Raw genomic sequence first — 18,886 nt, 5'->3', positions numbered from 1 at the left:
AAAGAAGGAAGGAATGGAGAAAAGAAGGAAGGAAGGAAAGAAGGAAGGAAGGAAAGAAGGAAGGAAGGAAAGAGGAAGGAAGAAGGAAGGAGAGAGCAGGAGGAAATAAGGAACAGGAGGGAGAATTAGGTCATTTTGACCCAAAGACAGTACAAGGGTTAATGAAGCAGGTGGTTTTTGTGTAGCAACAATTTGAAGCGCACAAAGGCTTGTCAAGGGCTCTGCTTATTGGGATGACTCTTGTGGCCAACATATGCAGGGGAAATTGGCCGTACTTAATCCAAGCAGTGACTGTTAGCAGCAGAGAAAGACCGGGGAGTGAATCAGGAACAGTAGCTGGACTTTTAGCAAACACAGAACAGACGCCTTATTGAATGTCCCTCTGCGTTCCCCGTTTACACGTAGTAAAAACGGTGGTGTTTTCATGCGTTTTGGCCGTTCGTTTACACGAAAACGGAGCTCAAAGTCACCAAAAACCATCATTTCTGAAAACTCCAGTCAAAGTGGAGATTTGCAAAAACTGTGTTTTCACGTTTGCTTGGAAACGGAGGGAAACGGACACTTCAGAATGTCACATTATGTGACAGAAACGTCACCAGCGTCATGTGTGCGACCTGTGTTTACAATTTGTTTGGCCACCGTCAATATTTCCTTGTATTTTACCTGTTTTATATTCTAACGTCACACTTAAAAGTAACTCCACTTCTCTGTCACTCCAAATGAAAGACTCTCCTTCCGTCTTGGAAGTAAAGCCTGAATTATGGTCCCGCGTTAGATCGACGCAGAGCCTACGGCGTAGGGTACGCGGCGACGCGTAACCTACGCCGCAGGCTCTGCGTTGGTGTAACGCAAAACCATAAATCAGCCTTAACTGGAAGTTACACGTGTCATTTGATGATGTTTTTTTCCAGGATTCTGATTGGCTAGTATGACTTTATCTTCTCGTTACACTGCCCCCTGTAGGTTTGGCTGCTCATAGCACCGTATTTATGCAGGTTCGTGTAAATGATGGTATTTTTCAAAACGTAAATGGGGAAATATCCGTTTTTGTAAATACCCGGCTATGTGTAAACGTGGCCTGAGTTTCTTAAGCAGAGTTTAAAAACGTTTCACTGAAGCTTCTCTGGTTTGTAGTGCTAATAAAATCCAATCAAATCAAAGAAGAAAAACAACAGCAACATGTAGATACATTACATTATTTTTTATAGTATGTCTCCTATTATGTACATAGAACCGATTTATCTTCACAATCCACATTTTGATGTTGTGTTCATTTTGATGGTATAGATTAAGGGCCAAATCCACAAAAGGATTGCGCGGCTTTTGCGGCCGCTAAACCGGTGCAAATGAGACAAAAAGAGAGCGTCTAATTCACAAAGCACCCGCAAAAGGCGAATTGCTCCACAAACTGCGCTGCCAAGCAAATAGTGTCATGGTGCGCGGTGCCATTTGCATGCATGCAAATCAGGTAATATTCATACATTCGGCGCAAAATTGCCCTCTTTCTATACCAATAAGCCTCATTGCAAAAAGCGTCTTATTCACAAAGGCCAGCGCTATTTGCCACACGCAAAAATAGTGGAGCAAATACCGTAGTTTGGAAGCGTGTATTAAACTGCGCGCAAACTCCTCACTCCCCATCTCTCTGTTTCTCTCTCTCTTCAATATCATTCAAGCCTGTGTGATACTCAATGATATTAAGGGTGAAATCTATAGTCAGACATGACTGTAGACACTCAGATCAAGTGGGGTTGTGGACTTATCTCGGATTTAAAAATAAAAATAACAGGAGCTCAGGATTCATCCATACAGTAAAGGGGCTGCTTTATTACAAACAATTCCACCATATAAACATATAAATCTAGAATGTGTGTGTTTAACAGCTTCATAATGTCATCACATATCACAACATATATCAGACTTAAAATAATAAAATAATAAAATAAAATAGCGCTGATCGTGTCCCTCTGTGTGAAGCTCAGTCAGTCAGGACTCTGGTGCTGCTGCTGCTGCTGCCGTGGTGACATGCGGGGAACCTCCTCACACCGACCGTTTTGAGTTAGCATGAGTTTGAAAAGTGGGGGGGGACATGCCCCCCCTGTTCCCGGTGGAAATTGCGCCCTTGCGCCTCAAGGCGTTTTATTTTCACTCGCTTTATTTTTTATTTCTGCAGTTTTCATTATGGACCAATCTGTGTGCTGAAATATGGAGAACACTGGAAACAGCTCCGCTCACTTACTGAGACAAGGGCAAATTGCACTCAGCGTGTTTGCCCCGGTATATCATTAGAGCAAAATCTTTTGTGAATAGGACCTTAAAGCAGGGCAAATTGCGGGCGCAAATGCAGCGCAATTCACAGCGCTATTTGCGGGCGCAATCTGTTCTTTGTGGATTTACCCCTAAGTCCTTTTTGACAAACAATCATTCTCAGTTTGCTTACAGCTCTCCAGTTGCAATGTGCACGTCTGCCTGTCCATGGGATACTTGGTCAGATCCATGTTGCACGCCACCGTGGTGGTGATCCTGAAAGAGAGGAGCAATATTTTCAGAAGGAAATATCAGGATAAAGTGTATACGTGCAGACGGCGTTCAGCACTGAGGCGGGAGTCCATTTCTGCCTCAACTTTAGTCTCATCTGAGGTGTAAAATGAGACTTTGGATCCTCATAAATCTGTTGAATGAAGCCGGCACGCGACTGGTTAAACCATTTCAGATACATTTGATGTAAAGAAGGAGAGATATTACCCACAGTTGGTATGTGACATTAAAACAATGTTTTCATCTGATTTGTTAAAACTGTGCAACTGTGCAATTACCAGGACAGTGCAATAACACTTTTCTTTCTATCCATATAATTCTGTTTTATGGCGCCGCACCTTTTATTTTTATTTTTTATCTTTATTTTTAATTTTTTTCCGTCTTTTTATCTTTATATGGGTGTTTGGCTTTTGGGGTGTTTGATTTGTAAATGACAGATCTGAATCTGAATCTAAATCTGTGAAATTAGAGCATCACAGCAGAGAACTATGACTTCAGAAATACTCATATGACCCAGCTGTGTCAGTGGCGAGAGGACTGGTGATCACTGCGGGGCATTCTGTGGAAAAACAAAATCAAATCCCCAAACCTGTAAAGGGGAGGTCAAAAGGACCTGACTGTGGATCTGAAAAGGATCAGGAGTGGGACAGTATTTCCCGGTGGTGGAGGTGGTGGAGGATTACAGCTACCTGCATGTTCACCTTGACAACCAACATTGACACTTAATGGTTTCAGTGACACTTCCATATCTTGGCAAATGTTGAAACCCGTCCTCATGCAGATAGCGGCTCATTATCTGATATAGAAGATGCCTTATCTGGGAAAAGCTGCCTTCGGTCACTGGATCAGGGTTCGAGAGCCCCGAGGCTCGTTGCCCTGCTGCTCTAGACGTTTCCCTGCTCCAACACACCCGGATCCTGATGACAGACATGCGTTTCCACACACATACAAACACACAGCCACATAGATCTATACACACACATACACACACTCACATACACACACACACACACACACATATACATACATACATACATACATACATGCATACATACGCACACATAGCCACACATATACATACACATAGCCACACATACATATACACGTTCGCACACACACACACACACACACACACACACACACACACACACACACACACACACACACACACACACACACACACATACAACTACTCAGACATATATATATACACACGGAACATACAAACACATATACACATACAAACCCACCCACACACACACACACACACACACACACACACACACACACACACACACACACACACACACACACACACACACACACACACACACACACACACACACACACACAGCCACACAGACACACACACACACACACACACACACACACACAGCCACACAGACATATACATACACACACACACACATAGACATACACATTGGCTTGTCCACCTGCATGCTTGCTCTGTAGTTTTTGGGGTTAGTTAGCGGTAGCTTAGCTCAGACTGTGATCAGATCTCGAGTTTTGGGTCGATTGCTGCTCGTGTTTTGGTCGGCTCCGTGTCGGTTTTGTGTTTCGTTTGTGGTTTTTGTTGTAGATTTCCAGTGCTCGACGTGAGGCCTCCATGTGTTCTTGCTTCCTGGATTAGCAGCGGACCCCACTGGGTTTGTATGTGTGTATGTATATATATATATATATATATATATATATATATATATATATATATATATATATATATATATATATATATATATATGTATGTGTATGTATGCGTATGTGTATATATATTAAATATAGTAACAATGCACATATATATGCCTTAGGTTTTTACCAGCATGGTATTAACCATTAATATATGTGCAGACGAGGTAAAAAAAAAAAAAAAAACAGACTTGCGTTTCAGTCTTAGCTATCTGTGTGTGAGTATGGTCAGCGTCAGATATGGGAGCATCCTCTCATCCTCTCTCTGATCTCTGGGTGACGTCGCTGGCAGACGGTGTTCACCTGAACATCCATCTGCTGAGGCTGTTGGGATAGTCAGAGAGTGATTCCCTTGAAAATATGTCTGCGAGTCATTTGTTTTCCTTGGGCTTTGTGTGATGATAAAACTGCATCTTTGGAGCTGCAGTATTGTCCTTTGAAGTCTGGGAAATGCTGCTGCAAGTGGTTTCCATACGATGGACTCCAGTGATCTGGGATCACTTTGGCCCCTGCACAGACGGGTGGAAATGTTTGAACTAGGGCTGTCAGTATAGCCAGTTAATTAGATTAATTAATTACACTGCTAATGAAATGGAAAATAAATATAAACAATAAACATCAAACAATAATGTTATGCCAAAATTTGATTTTTATTTGAGGGTTCGGCCCCCAAGGTGACTGTCTGGTAAAATACTGGCCCTCTGACAAATATAGTTGGTGACCCATAATTTACCCATCGAAATTATGTCAAATGAGTGAGAGTGAACGTTGTAATATTATAAGCTCTCTTGGCTTCCTATTGTTCATTTTTCATTGACTGTTTTTTTTTTATAGCAAAAGGTGCAAAAACAAATAGACACTGATGCAAATAAATAGCCTATATAGGCCCATACTCTTATTTAAAAGAAAGGTGCAAAATAAAACAAACATCCCCAAAAGCAGTTGGTCCCCGAGTGGCTTCTTGGTTATAATGGTGGGACTGGGACAAAACCAGTTGAAAACCTCTGGTTTAGGTAATAGAAATGTAAGTGTTGTACCGATAAACAGGATGTTTGTCTTTAAGCATGACACGGAACGATGCAAATGCAACCACAACACTTCTGGACGTTTGGTGGTGGCTTTGTTGCCATTTTTGGACAAGAATACAAACATCTTTGAAATTAATGCAGTCAGAGCTTTGGAAATACATGTACTGTTATGAAGTTATTTTGAGCCTTTTTTACTCTCTTTGGGCCCGATTTACTAAGATCCTAAATAAAGAGTACTAAATTGCGTGTGCACTGAAAAAGTTTGCGCGTGCTGTTGTTGCGTGGTTTGCGGGGTGATCAACTAAGATTGCCTGCGCAATTGATAACAGGTGCAAACTGCAGTATTTAAATGAGGTGTTGCGTGTCTTACGTTTGCGCCATGGAGAGTCTGGATGGAAAGCACAGTCACAAGTCACAAGCGCAAAATGAAATTGAACGAGTTGGAGTTAGAGATATTAGTGGAAGAGGCAATAAACACATTCATGAACTACAGCAAAGAAATTTAAACATTACCAAAAGAAACGCAATATCGGAGAAAACCTGCGATAGAATAAATGCAGTTGGTAACACAAAAAACAGAAAAACGTCTGGTTTTTCATATTTCCATTTTAGGCACAGATCAAAAATACGCCGTCGATTTAACGCAGAACCATAATTCAGGCGAAGCTGCAGTCTCTGCGCTGATCCTGACACAGCGGGACGGAGCGGATTTGGTCATGATGTTTAACCTGTGTTTTGTGATTAATAAGCACGGGTTTTAATTAAATGTAATTTACGAAGGATGATTTCACGTTCAATAAGATAAGTAATCAATAAAATACAAAGTTTTGGCACAAAGGCTTGGCCTGCTTGTGGGCGAGTGGAGGGGGGCACAATAAGAGAAGGTGGCAAAGATATAAGGCGAAGAACTAAAGAAAAAGTGGCCTTTAATAAAACTTGTGCAACCATTTTTAAAATAGCATGCAGCAGAATAAAGACTCTCTCTCTCTCTGCATATTCTTTGATTTTGGATGTCGCCTCCTTGCCACAATAACGGCAGCAGCAGATTTGCACCTTCCTTTCGAACGTATTAAATACAGACGCAATCCCAATACGCGCAATTACTTTCAGGCTTGGTAAATCTCATTGCGCGTGGTAAATGGAGCAATTTGCATCTTCCCCTCCCAGTATTTAGCGCGTTCTGGCAGGTACGCCCCATATTGATTATTCATCAGGGCAAAAGTACTAACTGAATTGCGTGTGCAATTTTGCGGATTTCAGAGACGCAGTCGTCTTTGCACGCTGTTAGTAGATCAGCTGGCACTTTGGTTTGCGGGTGCTGTCAAGTTTGCACACGTTTTAACACACGCAAACCTTTAGTAAATCGGGCCCTTTGTGTGCAAGAATGTCCCTTTTCAAGACTTTTAATTGGATCTTTTTAACGCAGCCATCAATCATATGCTCTACAACATGAAGCTGATTCATAACTATTGAAAGAGCACCTCTTCTTAATTATAACTGGATCTTGCTGGATTGTCTGTAAGCATTTACCTGCAAGTTAAAATATTGAAACCATCCACTAAAAACCGAGAGACAACAGACTGACAGATGAGAACTTGATGAGTTTGCCAAGAGGGTTTTTTATATCTGGTGTCTCAAGTCCTCGTCGTGCTGAAACCTGGATTTCAGACTTCTAACTTCATTGCTTTCTTTTTCCGGGAAAATATAAAAAGGTCAGTCCAGAGAAATAAACGAGCTACAGTTCTCATTCAGCCGCTCACTTCTTTGCTTTTAACGGCTCAGCCTTCGGCTGCAATCACCCCACTGTTTTATCATTTATCACCCACCCCTTCCACTGCAGGGAAATATTTACCACAGCTGTCTTTTTTCTTCTAGTACTTGATTTTTCTCACTTCACTCTGTCCCCGTTCACATCCACCATTGCCCCGAGGAGGCCGTTCCTCTGCTGACTGTCTCTTTTAGCCGCTTTATTCTCACTAGCTTTACTCGCTGATGAGCTCTGGTCTCTTCCACATTTACTCTGTCACACTACGGAGGAGAGAGGACGCGGTGCCCTGTGCAGAAGTCTCTGAGGATTCCTTCCTTCCTTCCTTCCTTCCTTCCTTCCTTCCTTCCTTCCTTCCTTCCTTCCTTCCTTCCTTCCTTCCTTCCTTCCTTCCTTCCTTCCTTCCTTCCTTCCTTCGTTTTTCCCTTCCTTCCTTCTCTCCTTCCTTCTCTCCTTCCTTCTCTCCTTCCTTATTTCCTTCCTTCTTTTTTCCCTTTGTTGTGCCCGACCATATGCCCATCTGAACTTATAAAATGTATGAACATTTTGTGATTATGAATTCCAGCAAAGCCAGACCCGGCCTCCCCCCTGGAGTTTATGGCCCGGCTGCTATCTTCTCGCTCAGGCCAATTTATGACCCTGGTGGCCTGGTTCGAGATGGCCTGTATGTGACCCACGATACGGCTCCAGATCAAAGCAGGACAGGAAGGTTTCTGCCAGGGAAAACAGACTTCCTTGGGGTTTTATGACACCTAAGCAGGGGTCGGGATGCAGCGGAGCCCAAAACCAGACCTCAAAATGGTACTGCTCCTTTGAACCCCCCCTTTTCCGCTTTAATGTGCCTCATAAAATGGCGCTGTTGCCTGAACTACAACCCCCAGCATGCCTTGCGGGGGGGGGGTGGCGCCTACAAGCGGCGCTCATCCAATCGCAATGAGGCACCGATGACGTCACTGCAGCGCGCGTAGGATCAAAACCCCTGCCGCTGCTCCTTTCTGTTTCTCTTCCGATCAACCTCTCTTCCTGAGCAGCAGGACCAAAGGATCCCATCTCCCTTCTCTCCCCCCGGCTGGGGGGAGGCGGAAGGCCCGCAACGGACCGGGCCTGCGGAGCTCCGGCTCCCATTGACTCTCTTCTCAACTACATCTCGTCCTGGAACAGCTGGATCTTCTTGGCTCTGGGCCAAAGATCTCTCCTCTCTCTCCCCCCGGGCTGGGGGGAGGCAGGAGGCCCGCACCGGACCGGGCCCTGCGGGGTCAGGCCGTTGAAGCCGCGGTCCCCCGGGGGGCTCCGATTTCTCACTAAACTCTGTTCCTCTTTAAGTTCACAGATCCAAGCTTCCGACGCCCACGCGCTCCCGGCAACCAGATCGGGACACAGCTGCGATTGAGTTCTCTGACTGAACCCCCCCTCCCCGCTCCGAGCCCCTGTCTGCGAACCGGCGCAGGGATCGGGGACGGACGGCCGGCGTCTCGCCCGGCGTGAGCTCTCCCGGGGCCCGGACGGCCGCGCGTCGGCGACCGGCGCAGAGGGGAAGCACGGCGGAGAGACCGGTCCCCCCGCCGCGCCTAGGAATGCGTGTGAGCCTCCGTTTTGGTCCGGAACCACGGCCCGGCACGAGGCGGCCCCCGCCGCTGTCTAATCCGTTTCAGGGGAAGGGACGGGACGCGATAGCCTGACTGCGAAACCCCAGCAGGACCGCGAACCCGGTCGACAAACCCGCAGGCCCCCGATTCCGGATCCCAGAGGAGACGTGAACCCGCGTAGCAGTGATCAGTAGGATTTAAGAGTGTTCAGAACTGTGTGTGAGATTGTGAGACCTGGGTTATCAGTAACTTAAGAGTGTTGCAGAGCTAAATCTGTGTTCAGAGCTGAGATTACATCATCATTGTTATCATTATCATGGTTGATTAATTTGTAGTCACTACTTTCTGCTAGTCATTCATGTTTTAAAGCGCTGTTTTCTGCAGTTGATCACGGTTTAACACCGGGATCACCATCCGGTCCGATTGCACGTGGCCCAGAGGGCGCGTCCATCTTTAACAGACCACAGGAGCCTCGTTTGAACTGTAGATGTTCTGTATCTTCATTATTATTACATTTGATTCTTTTCTTTTCATTCCATGCATTTAACGTTTATGTTTCATTTTATTGATTGTTGTTTTTCTAGTTAATTAATTGTTTTATGGATACTTAAGCCATTTCTGCCATCAGATTTATTTGGGTGTTGCGTTTATCATCTTTTGACACCCGTATGTAAATAAATTCTGATTGATTTCTTTATGAGTGGTTGTGTTATTTCATGCAAGATTTGGTCACAAATTGATTTGTTTAAGCAGAGCCTAGTGTTCGGATATCACGCCTTCACTGTTATTCTGTAAGATTTGCTGTTCTGCAGGATAATTCAAATCATAATGAGACTGATTTTCTGCTGTTAGTTATCGAATTCCACCGGAAGTAAGGCCCCGGCGGTGGTGCCCCTACGAGAATTATCATTTTTGATAATACAATTTGATAAATAGTCAACTTTATTAATTATTAATAATTCTTTAATAGAATTATCATTAGCCTTGATAACTGGACAGCCAAGCTACCTTGAGTTGCACAACATAAATGGTGCCCCAGCGTGAGGCTCTCTCGAAACGATATCTGTGACCAGTTTGTATGAAATAACAGAACATTAATTTTGATCGGGAAAGAAAATATTTTTATTTTTCTTCCCCCCTCATTATCTGATTCCTACGGTTATTTTAAAACATCCCTGTTCTGATGGCAACCTCGCCTCACTAAAGGGTGATTGCTTTGTTAAGTTCTTTAATTTTATTAATTTGAACTTTTATTTTTCATCACACGATTATTAATCTTGTGATTGAGTTCCTCGGCAACCTTGCTTCACTGAAGGTAATGGTTGGGTTTGCTTTAAGTTCTGTTAATTTTATTAACCTGAACTTTTTCTACCACTCAATTTTTGTGAATCTGTTTGAGTAATTTCCTCTTGCAACCAGGTTCCATGGAAACTAATGGTTGGCTCGCTGTAAGTTCCTGATTTTTATTAATCTGAATTTTTATTGAGGGATCACTATTTTATTAATCTCTGATTAATTCCCTTTTGCAACCATACTTAACTGAAGGTAATGGTTGACTTAATTTCTTTAATTCTATTAATTGAACTGTTGCTGATTACCCCATGTGAGTTATTAATCTTCTCAGATTAATCTCTACTGTGTTTTAAGTTGAATCTTTAATTTAAAGTTATTTAAAGATTCCTCCCTGTTAACTCACTTTATTAATTCCTTTCAGTTGGTTCTTGCTTCTAAGGTTATAACCAATACCCCAGTCTCTCAGGGTTTGTTATCGGTTTAATTTCTTCTAATCTGGGTGATTATCGGTTTAATTTCTTCTAATCTGGGTGATAACGTGAGCTGACTTCGTTAATAAGTGTAATCTCTTGCCAGAATCCCAAGCGAAGCGCTGGGGCCTGGACTGTGAGCTGAGGTGTGGTTATTAATGGCAGAGAGCTCATCGCAGTGGACGGAGAACCAGCAGAGGTGACCAGGCTGATGGAGATGGACCGACAGGCAAGTCTGTTCTTAGGCTGGACCCAAAAGTGGTGAGCCCGGTCATCTCATCCCCTGAGCCCCCTGGTCAGACGCCACCATGAGTAAGCCGATAAATTAATTACCCGAAAGGAGCTGCGGCCCTTCCCAGTTTTCACTGTTACTGACGCTGAAGAAGCAGCTCAGCGTCTTCTTAAAGTAAACCAGAGGAGAACAGATCACGATTAACAACCAAGGCGCAGACGCCGTACCTCAGAGCGAGGGGGGTCCCATGTTTGACCTTTTTTTAGCAAAAGAACACTGAACAGCTGCATTACCTTGTATGCAGCGGCCCCCTCACAATTTTTCTGACCCAGAAGTGGAAAGCCCGCTCCACACCTGAAAGGGGGGTAGGATACTTTGGGGCGTTAAAAAAAATTCACGCCTACAAACAATTTCCAGGCTTCCATAGCCGACATAAGTTAATTTGTGTGTTTTTGTCTCCTAGCAATTAATCAAAGAGTGGTTAAATTGTTGGTTTTTGATTTTAGGTACAGTGTACATACTGAAACCTAACTAACCCCTCCTTTTATCTTTCATCTACCCGCACTTTAAGAGTGATATCACTGTGTTAGGTAAATGAATGATGTTATTGCTTTGAATATGTTTTTTCTTTCATATTTTTGTGCATTGCTCGCCTAGTGGACTAACCAGGCTAGCCTCACGCCCCCCAACCAGAGTTTTATGACCACATGGACTGGTGCACCGTTGTTAGATTCGACAACCAGACCCTGCATTCGGTTTTCGATTCGAAGGGGGGATGTTGTGCCCCGACCATATGCCCATCTGAACTTATAAAATGTATGAACATTTTGTGATTATGAATTCCAGCAAAGCCAGACCCGGCCTCCCCCCCTGGAGTTTATGGCCCGGCTGCTATCTTCTCGCTCAGGCCAATTTATGACCCTGGTGGCCTGGTTCGAGATGGCCTGTACTGTGACCCACGATACGGCTCCAGATCAAAGCAGGACAGGAAGGTTTCTGCCAGGGAAAACAGACTTCCTTGGGGTTTTATGACACCTAAGCAGGGGTCGGGATGCAGCGGAGGCCCAAACCAGACCTCAAAATGTACTGCTCCTTTGAAACCCCCCCTTTTCCGCTTTAATGTGCCTCATAAAATGGCGCTGTTGCCTGAACTACAACCCCCAGCATGCCTTGCGGGGGGGGGTGGCGCCTACAAGCGGCGCTCATCTCAATCGCAATGAGGCACCGATGACGTCACTGCAGCGGCGCGTAGGATCAAAACCCCTGCCGCTGCTCCCTTTCTGTTTCTCTTCCGATCAACCTCTCTTCCTGAGCAGCAGGACCAAAGGATCCCATCTCCCTTCTCTCCCCCCGGCTGGGGGGAGGCGGAAGGCCCGCAACGGACCGGGGCCTGCGGAGCTCCGGCTCCCATTGACTCTCTTCTCAACTACATCTCGTCCTGGAACAGCTGGATCTTCTTGGCTCTGGGCCAAGATCTCTCCTCTCTCTCCCCCCGGGCTGGGGGGAGGCAGGAGGCCGCACCGGACCGGGGCCTGCAGGGGTCAGGCCGTTGAAGCCGCGGTCCCCCGGGGGGCTCCGATTTCTCACTAAACTCCTGTTCTCCTCTTTAAGTTCACAGATCCAAGCTTCCGACGCCCCACGCGCTCTCCCTGGCAACCAGATCGGGGACACAGCTGCGATTGAGTTCTCTGACTGAACCCCCCCTCCCCCGCTCCGAGCCCCTGTCTGCGAACCGGCGCAGGGATCGGGGACGGACGGCCGGCCGTCTCGCCCCGGCGTGAGCTCTCCCGGGGCCCCGGACAGGCCGCGCGTCGGCGACCGGCGCAGAGGGAAGCACGGCGGAGAGACCCGGTCCCCCCGCCGCGCCTAGGAATGCGTGTGAGCCTCCGTTTTGGTCCGGAACCACGGCCCGGCACGAGGCGGCCCCCCGCCGCTGTCTAATTCCGTTTCAGGGGAAGGGACGGGACGCGATAGCCTGACTGCGAAACCCCCAGCAGGACCGCGAACCACCGGTCGACAAACCCGCAGGCCCCCGATTCCGGATCCCAGAGGAGACGTGAACCCGCGTAGCAGTGATCAGTAGGATTTAAGAGTGTTCAGACTGTGTGTGAGATTGTGAGACCTGGGTTATCAGTAACTTAAGAGTGTTGCAGAGCTAATCTGTGTTCAGAGCTGAGATTACATCATCATTGTTATCATTATCAATGGTTGATTAATTTGTAAGTCACTACTTTCTGCTAGTCATTCATGTTTTAAAGCGCTGTTGCGTTCTGCAGTTGATCACGGTTTAAACACCGGATCACCATCCGGGTCCGATTGCACGTGGCCCAGAGGGCGCGTCCATCTTTAACAGACCACAGGAGCCTCGTTTGAACTGTAGATTGTTCTGTATCTTCATTATTATTACATTTGATTCTTTTCTTTTCATTCCATGCATTTAACGTTTATGTTTCATTTTATTGATTGTTGTTTTTCTAGTTAATTAATTGTTTTATGGATACTTAAGCCATTTCTGCATCAGATTTATTTGGGTGTTGCGTTTATCATCTTTTGACACCCGTATGTAAATAAATTCTGATTGATTTCTTTATGAGTGGTTGTGTTATTTCATGCAAGATTTGGTCACAAATTGATTTGTTTAAGCAGAGCCTAGTGTTCGGATATCACGGCCTTCACTGTTATTCTGTAAGATTTGCTGTTATCTGCAGGATAATTCAAATCATAATGAGACTGATTTTCTGCTCGTAGTTATCGAATTCCACCGGAAGTAAGGCCCCGGCGGTGGTGCCCCTACGAGAATTATCATTTTTTGATAATACAATTTGATAAATAGTCAACTTTATAATTATTAATAATTCTTTAATAGAATTATCATTAGCCTTGATAACTGGACAGCCAAGCTACCTTGAGTTGCACAACACCTTCCTTCCTTCCCTTCCTCTCCTTCTTATTTCTCCTTCCTTCCTTCCTTCCTTCCTTCCTTCCTTCCTTCCTTCCTTCCTTCCTTCCTTCCCTTCCTTCCTTCCTTCCTTCCTTCTCCTTCCTTCTTTCTTCCTTCTCTTCCTTTCTTCCTTCTTTTCTCCCATCCTCCCTTCCTTCGTTTTTCCCTTCCTTCCTTCCTTCCTTCCTTCCTTCCTTCCTTCCTTCCTTCCTTCCTTCCTTCCTTCCTTCCTTCCTTCCTTCCTTCCTTCCTTCCTTCTTTCCTCCCTTCTTTCCTTCCTTCTTTCCTTCCTTCCTTCTTTCCTCCCTTCTTTCCCTTTCTTCCCTTATTTTCTACCTTCTCCCTTCCTTCCTCCTTCCTTCCTCACTCCTTCCTTCCTTCCTTCCTTCCTTCCTTCCTTCCTTCCTTCCTTCTTCCCTTCCTTCCTTCCTTCCTTCCTTCCTTCCTTCCTTCGTTTTTCCCTTCTTTCCTTCCTTCTTTCCTTTCTTCCTTATTTTCTACCTTCCTTCCTTCCTTCCTTCCATTCCTTCCTTCTCTTCCTTCCTTCCTTCCTTCCTTCCTTCCTTCCTTCCTTCCTTCCTTCCTTCCTTCCTTCCTTCCTTCCTTCCTTCTTCCTTCCTTTTTCCCTTCCTTCCTTCTTTCCTCCCTTCTTTCCTTCTTTCCTTCCTTCTTTCCAACACAAGGGTTAATAAAAAAAAGGAGATCAAACCACACAGATCAACGAGTCCTCGTGCCTCCCTACCAACATCTACTTGGCTGAATATCAAATGATTGTTGCGAGAAAATGTACGATCGAGCGACTTGCCAAGAGCTTGTTTTGCAAACGGGCACAATATCTGTTCCATACACGGTTATTATATTTGAAAGCCCACGTCTCTTTGTGTCGACGGATCCCATGCTGCCTGCACTCGTACGATCCCGTCGTCGAGCAGCAGTATGACACATCTCTCTGCACTGCAATCATATTATCTCAAATTCAACCCCACGCCTTCCTCCCTCTGCCTATTTCTCCTTTATTCCCTGTCCTACTTTTATTTTCTGTTAAAGCAGAAAAGGCACAAAACACAGGCGAACAAGACAATCAGTTTCCCCACCTCAACGCGTACAGGACCGTCCCGTTGGGGAAGATGCGGATCAGCCTGTTCTCCACGGTGATATCATGGAGGAAGGATTTCTTGGAGTCGACGATAAATGTGTCCGGGCGACCCAGAGGAGCTCGACGAGCCGCCCGTCCAGGCTCAGGCTCTTGTTTCCCTCAAACACCAAGCGCTCGTCGGTCCAGCGCTGGCGGAGGAAGATGGTGGCCGTGTAGTCCTGCAGGAACAAATACATCATATTGAAGAATGATTAACTCATTAAACAAGCATGGCAAGTATACACTGACCTCGTCGCTACATATCAACACATGGACCATAAATTCATCCTGAAAAGATCGGATGTTGAATCCCTATCTAATCAGATATAATGTGAGACATACACATAGCCACATAGCCACATAGATATATATACACACACACGCACGCACGCACGCACGCACGCACGCACGCACGCACGCACGCACGCACGCCACGCACGCACGCACGCACGCACGCACATACATACATACATACATGCATAGCCACACATATACATACACATAGCCACACAGATATATATATATATCCATCCATCCATCCATTGTCCACCGCATTATCCGAGTCCGGGTCGCGGGGGCAGCAGTCGGAGCAGGGAATCCCCAGACTTCCCTCTCTCCCGGACACCTCCTCCAGCTCTTCCGGGGGGACTCCAAGGCGTTCCCAAGCCAGCCGAGCGACGTAGTCACTCCAGCGTGTCCTGGGTCTTTCCTCGGGGCCTCCTCCCGGTGGGACATGCCCGGAACACCTCACGAGGGAGGCGTCCAGGGGGCATCCTATACAGGTGCCCGAGCCACCTCAGCTGGCTCCTCTCGATGTGGAGGAGCAGCGGCTCTACTCCGAGCTCCTCCCGGGTGACAGAGCTCCTCACCCTATCTCTAAGGGAGCGCCCCGCCACCCTGCGGAGGAAACTCATTTCGGCCGCTTGTATCCGGGATCCCGTTCTTTCGGTCATGACCCAGAGTTCATGACCATAGGTGAGGGTGTGGAACGTAGATCGACCGGTAAACTGAGAGCTTTGCCTTTCGGCTCAGCTCCCTCTTCACCACGACGGACCGATACAATGACCGCATTACTGCGGCCGAGCCGCACCGATCCGCCTGTCGATCTCGCGCTCCGTTCTCTCCCCTCACTCGTGAACAAGACCCCAAGATACTTGAACTCCTCCACCTGAGGCAGGAACTCTCCCCGACCTGGAGGGTGCAAGCCACCTTTTTCCGGTCGACGAGAACCATGGCCTCAGACTTAGAGGTGCTGATTCTCATCCCAGCTGCTTCACACTCGGCTGCAAACCGCCCCAGTGCATGCTGAAGGTCCTGGCTCGAGGGAGCCAACAAGACCACATCATCTGCAAACAGCAGGGATGAAATCATCATACATATATAATATATATATATATATATATATATATATATATATATATATACACACACACACACATACAGCCACTCAGACATATACACATACACACACATAGCCACCCCCCCAAAAAAAAAAGAAAAATGGGTGTGTATGTATGTGTATGCGTATGTAGGCATATTTATATATGTATGTATATTAAATATAGTAACAGTGCACATATATATATATATATATATATATATATATATATATATATATATATATATATGTATATATATATATATATATATATATATATATATATATATATATATATATATATATATATATATATGCCTTAGGTTTTTACCAGCATGGTATTAACCATTAATATGTGTGCAGATGAGGTAAAAAAAGAAAAAAAGATATAATGTGAGACAAAGACATGAGTAGGACAACGTGGTATTGGTTTTTTTCAGGATTTACTTTTCATTTTTTTCTGTTTCATATTGAACTTTGATGCACTTTGAAGGACAATCATATTTCTGTAGCGCTCGTCAGACAGTCAAACTAATAAACTAAAGTTCAGCCTCCGGACAGAGTAAAATCTATATCACACGTATCAGACTCAAATCCGGTCTGCCGCCTTTTTTTTTTTGTTCATGAGAGCACGGGAAGACAGATATATATTTAGCTCATTAACGAGTTCCATACAGCTTTAATGAATGTAACTCAGTCTCAGAGTAAATGGTGTTCTACTTGCCGGCCCAGCATTTGTACGTTGGGTTTATCTCAGATATAAATGAGTACAGGATTGGGGTTCCTTATGAGGTTGCCATGTTGGTCCTAACTAGGAATGTTTTTAAAATATCTGCTCTTACTAAATGGCTTCCTGTTCCTGTTGGGTTTCGGCCATGGCACCAAGAGACTTTTCTTTAAGTTGCGACATGATACAGGTGTGTACCGATTTTCGTGCATGTACGTCAAACCGTATTGTGGGGCTTGAGGCACAAAGTTTTTCTAGGGGGCGCTGTTGAGCCATTAGGCCACACGGCCGTTAATGCAAACCATTAAATATCACATTTTTCGTCAGGCCTGGCTTGCGTGCAAAATTTGGTGACTTTTGGTGCACGTTTAGGCGGGGCAAAAAGGCCCTCATTTCGTCGGTGTCAGTGGTTGACATTTCCCCCAGCTTGTGTTTCTGTTTTGCCCCGCCAGTCTTCCATCTGCCCTGATTGTTCACACCTGTGTCTCATTACCCCCTTGTGTATATCTGGTCTTGTCTTTCCCTTGCTCCTTGTGGTTCCGTCCTGTTTCCTTCCTCCATGTGTCCTGCCAAGTTTTTGCATCCCTGTTTTGTGTTACTTTTGATACTGCCAAGCAGCGCTTTTGGTTTTTGGTTTTTGTAAAATAAACCCTTTTTTGCTGAACTCCTGCCTCTCGCTCTCCCGCATCTGGGTCCTCATCCAACCACTCCGTGACAGAAGAAGGAGAAAAAAAAAAAAAACGAGGAAAAAAATGTACAATAGGGCCTTCGCACTCGGGCCCTAATAATGAGGCTGTAGCAGTGTGAGTGCCACGGGCCCGACCGACAGGATGGAGAGGACACGGAGTTTAGTGCAGACCCTTTTATTTCACCCAAATCACCGCCAACACGTGCACAAGCACATCAGCATACCAGGGACCCCTTGCTGCTGTCCAGCTCTGCCTTATAAGGCAGAGCCACAGAGGCTTTTAGTGAGCACAACAAACAAATAAACTGACTGTGTGACAGGGGAGTGTGGTAATCTTACCATATTTATCTCTGAGATGGTGTCAATGCTGGCGATATCCAGACTCATGCCCACCGTTACCGGACCATCTGCAAACCAGAAAGATACGTTTACGAGAAGCCCGTCACCACGTTAACAGGCCACAGTTTACAAAAAAACAGTTTAGTTACATTTGAATCCTGTCAGATTTCTGTAAATGAGCATGTAGGTCTGTTGAGGTTTCACTGGGAAACAAAGTTGTGTGATGAAGCAGTTTTGTATGTTGAAGTGGGTGATTAGACCCTGAAGACTCCCGCATCGCTCACAAACTGCTTCACGCTTAGTGTGGACCTCCTTGAGGGAATTAGTTTTCCCTTATTCGCTATTAAAAAACAAAGTTTTCTATTCTCACTGCTATCTTCCCGCTCTCTTCCTTATCTATCCTCTGTTACTGAGATATTAATGAGCCTCTTATCACCATACATGCGTGAGCCCGAGCGCACCAGAAGTGTCTATTTAGGATTTTCATGTTTGCCTCGACTGGGGTTCATTCTAGAGGGACAGATATGGTGTTTTTGTTTGGTTAATTAGTAAATGCTTTGCTTTAGTTTGGATGATTTTACATTCATGTTGTCTTATTTTGAATGCATTTTTATTTTCGTTTTTTGTTCACTTGATTAGCTCCCTGTTCTATTCCCTGCATTGCCCTTGCAGGTTCGATGCCTAACAGGAAGTGTGTTTAGCTGCAGTTCTCTGACTGACCACTAGGGGGCCTGTCTACAAAAGTGAGGCATCTCCATTGACTTCCATGTTACAGTCCAGTCTGGTTCAAATGGTAGTTCTGGACTCCTTCTCAACATTTGACACCATGACAAATGTATATGACGGTGTTTTTTGTTATTTTCTTAATACCACACAGTGGCGGCTTGTCAATAGGGGGCGCTAGGGCGGCGCCCCCATTAAAATTACAGGAAAAAATATAGAGACAGTACACATAAATTACGTAATAAAAAGTAATTATCACATCTGTGCACTCATAAATACATGTACACCCATACTGGGTTTATGCAGAGTTGTTTTTTTGTGCAGACCAAAATACATAGG

General features: G+C 45.2%; 1 protein-coding gene across 1 annotated transcript in view; it reads right to left on the bottom strand.

The window, feature by feature from the left end:
• Positions 1–18,886, bottom strand: part of LOC133463266 (gamma-aminobutyric acid receptor subunit pi) — a 149,534-nt gene that overhangs the window by 22,423 nt on the left and 108,225 nt on the right. The window contains 4 exon segments of the mRNA XM_061744708.1: positions 2,441–2,523; positions 14,652–14,758; positions 14,761–14,871; positions 17,825–17,892. Coding sequence (XP_061600692.1) covers positions 2,441–2,523; positions 14,652–14,758; positions 14,761–14,871; positions 17,825–17,892 — 369 coding nt within the window.

This window comes from Cololabis saira, chromosome 17, assembly GCF_033807715.1.
Source record: "Cololabis saira isolate AMF1-May2022 chromosome 17, fColSai1.1, whole genome shotgun sequence".
Classification (NCBI taxonomy): Eukaryota; Metazoa; Chordata; class Actinopteri; order Beloniformes; family Belonidae; genus Cololabis; species Cololabis saira.
The sequence above is the reverse complement of the archived record's forward strand: the minus strand, read 5'-3'. Positions and strand labels throughout refer to the sequence as shown.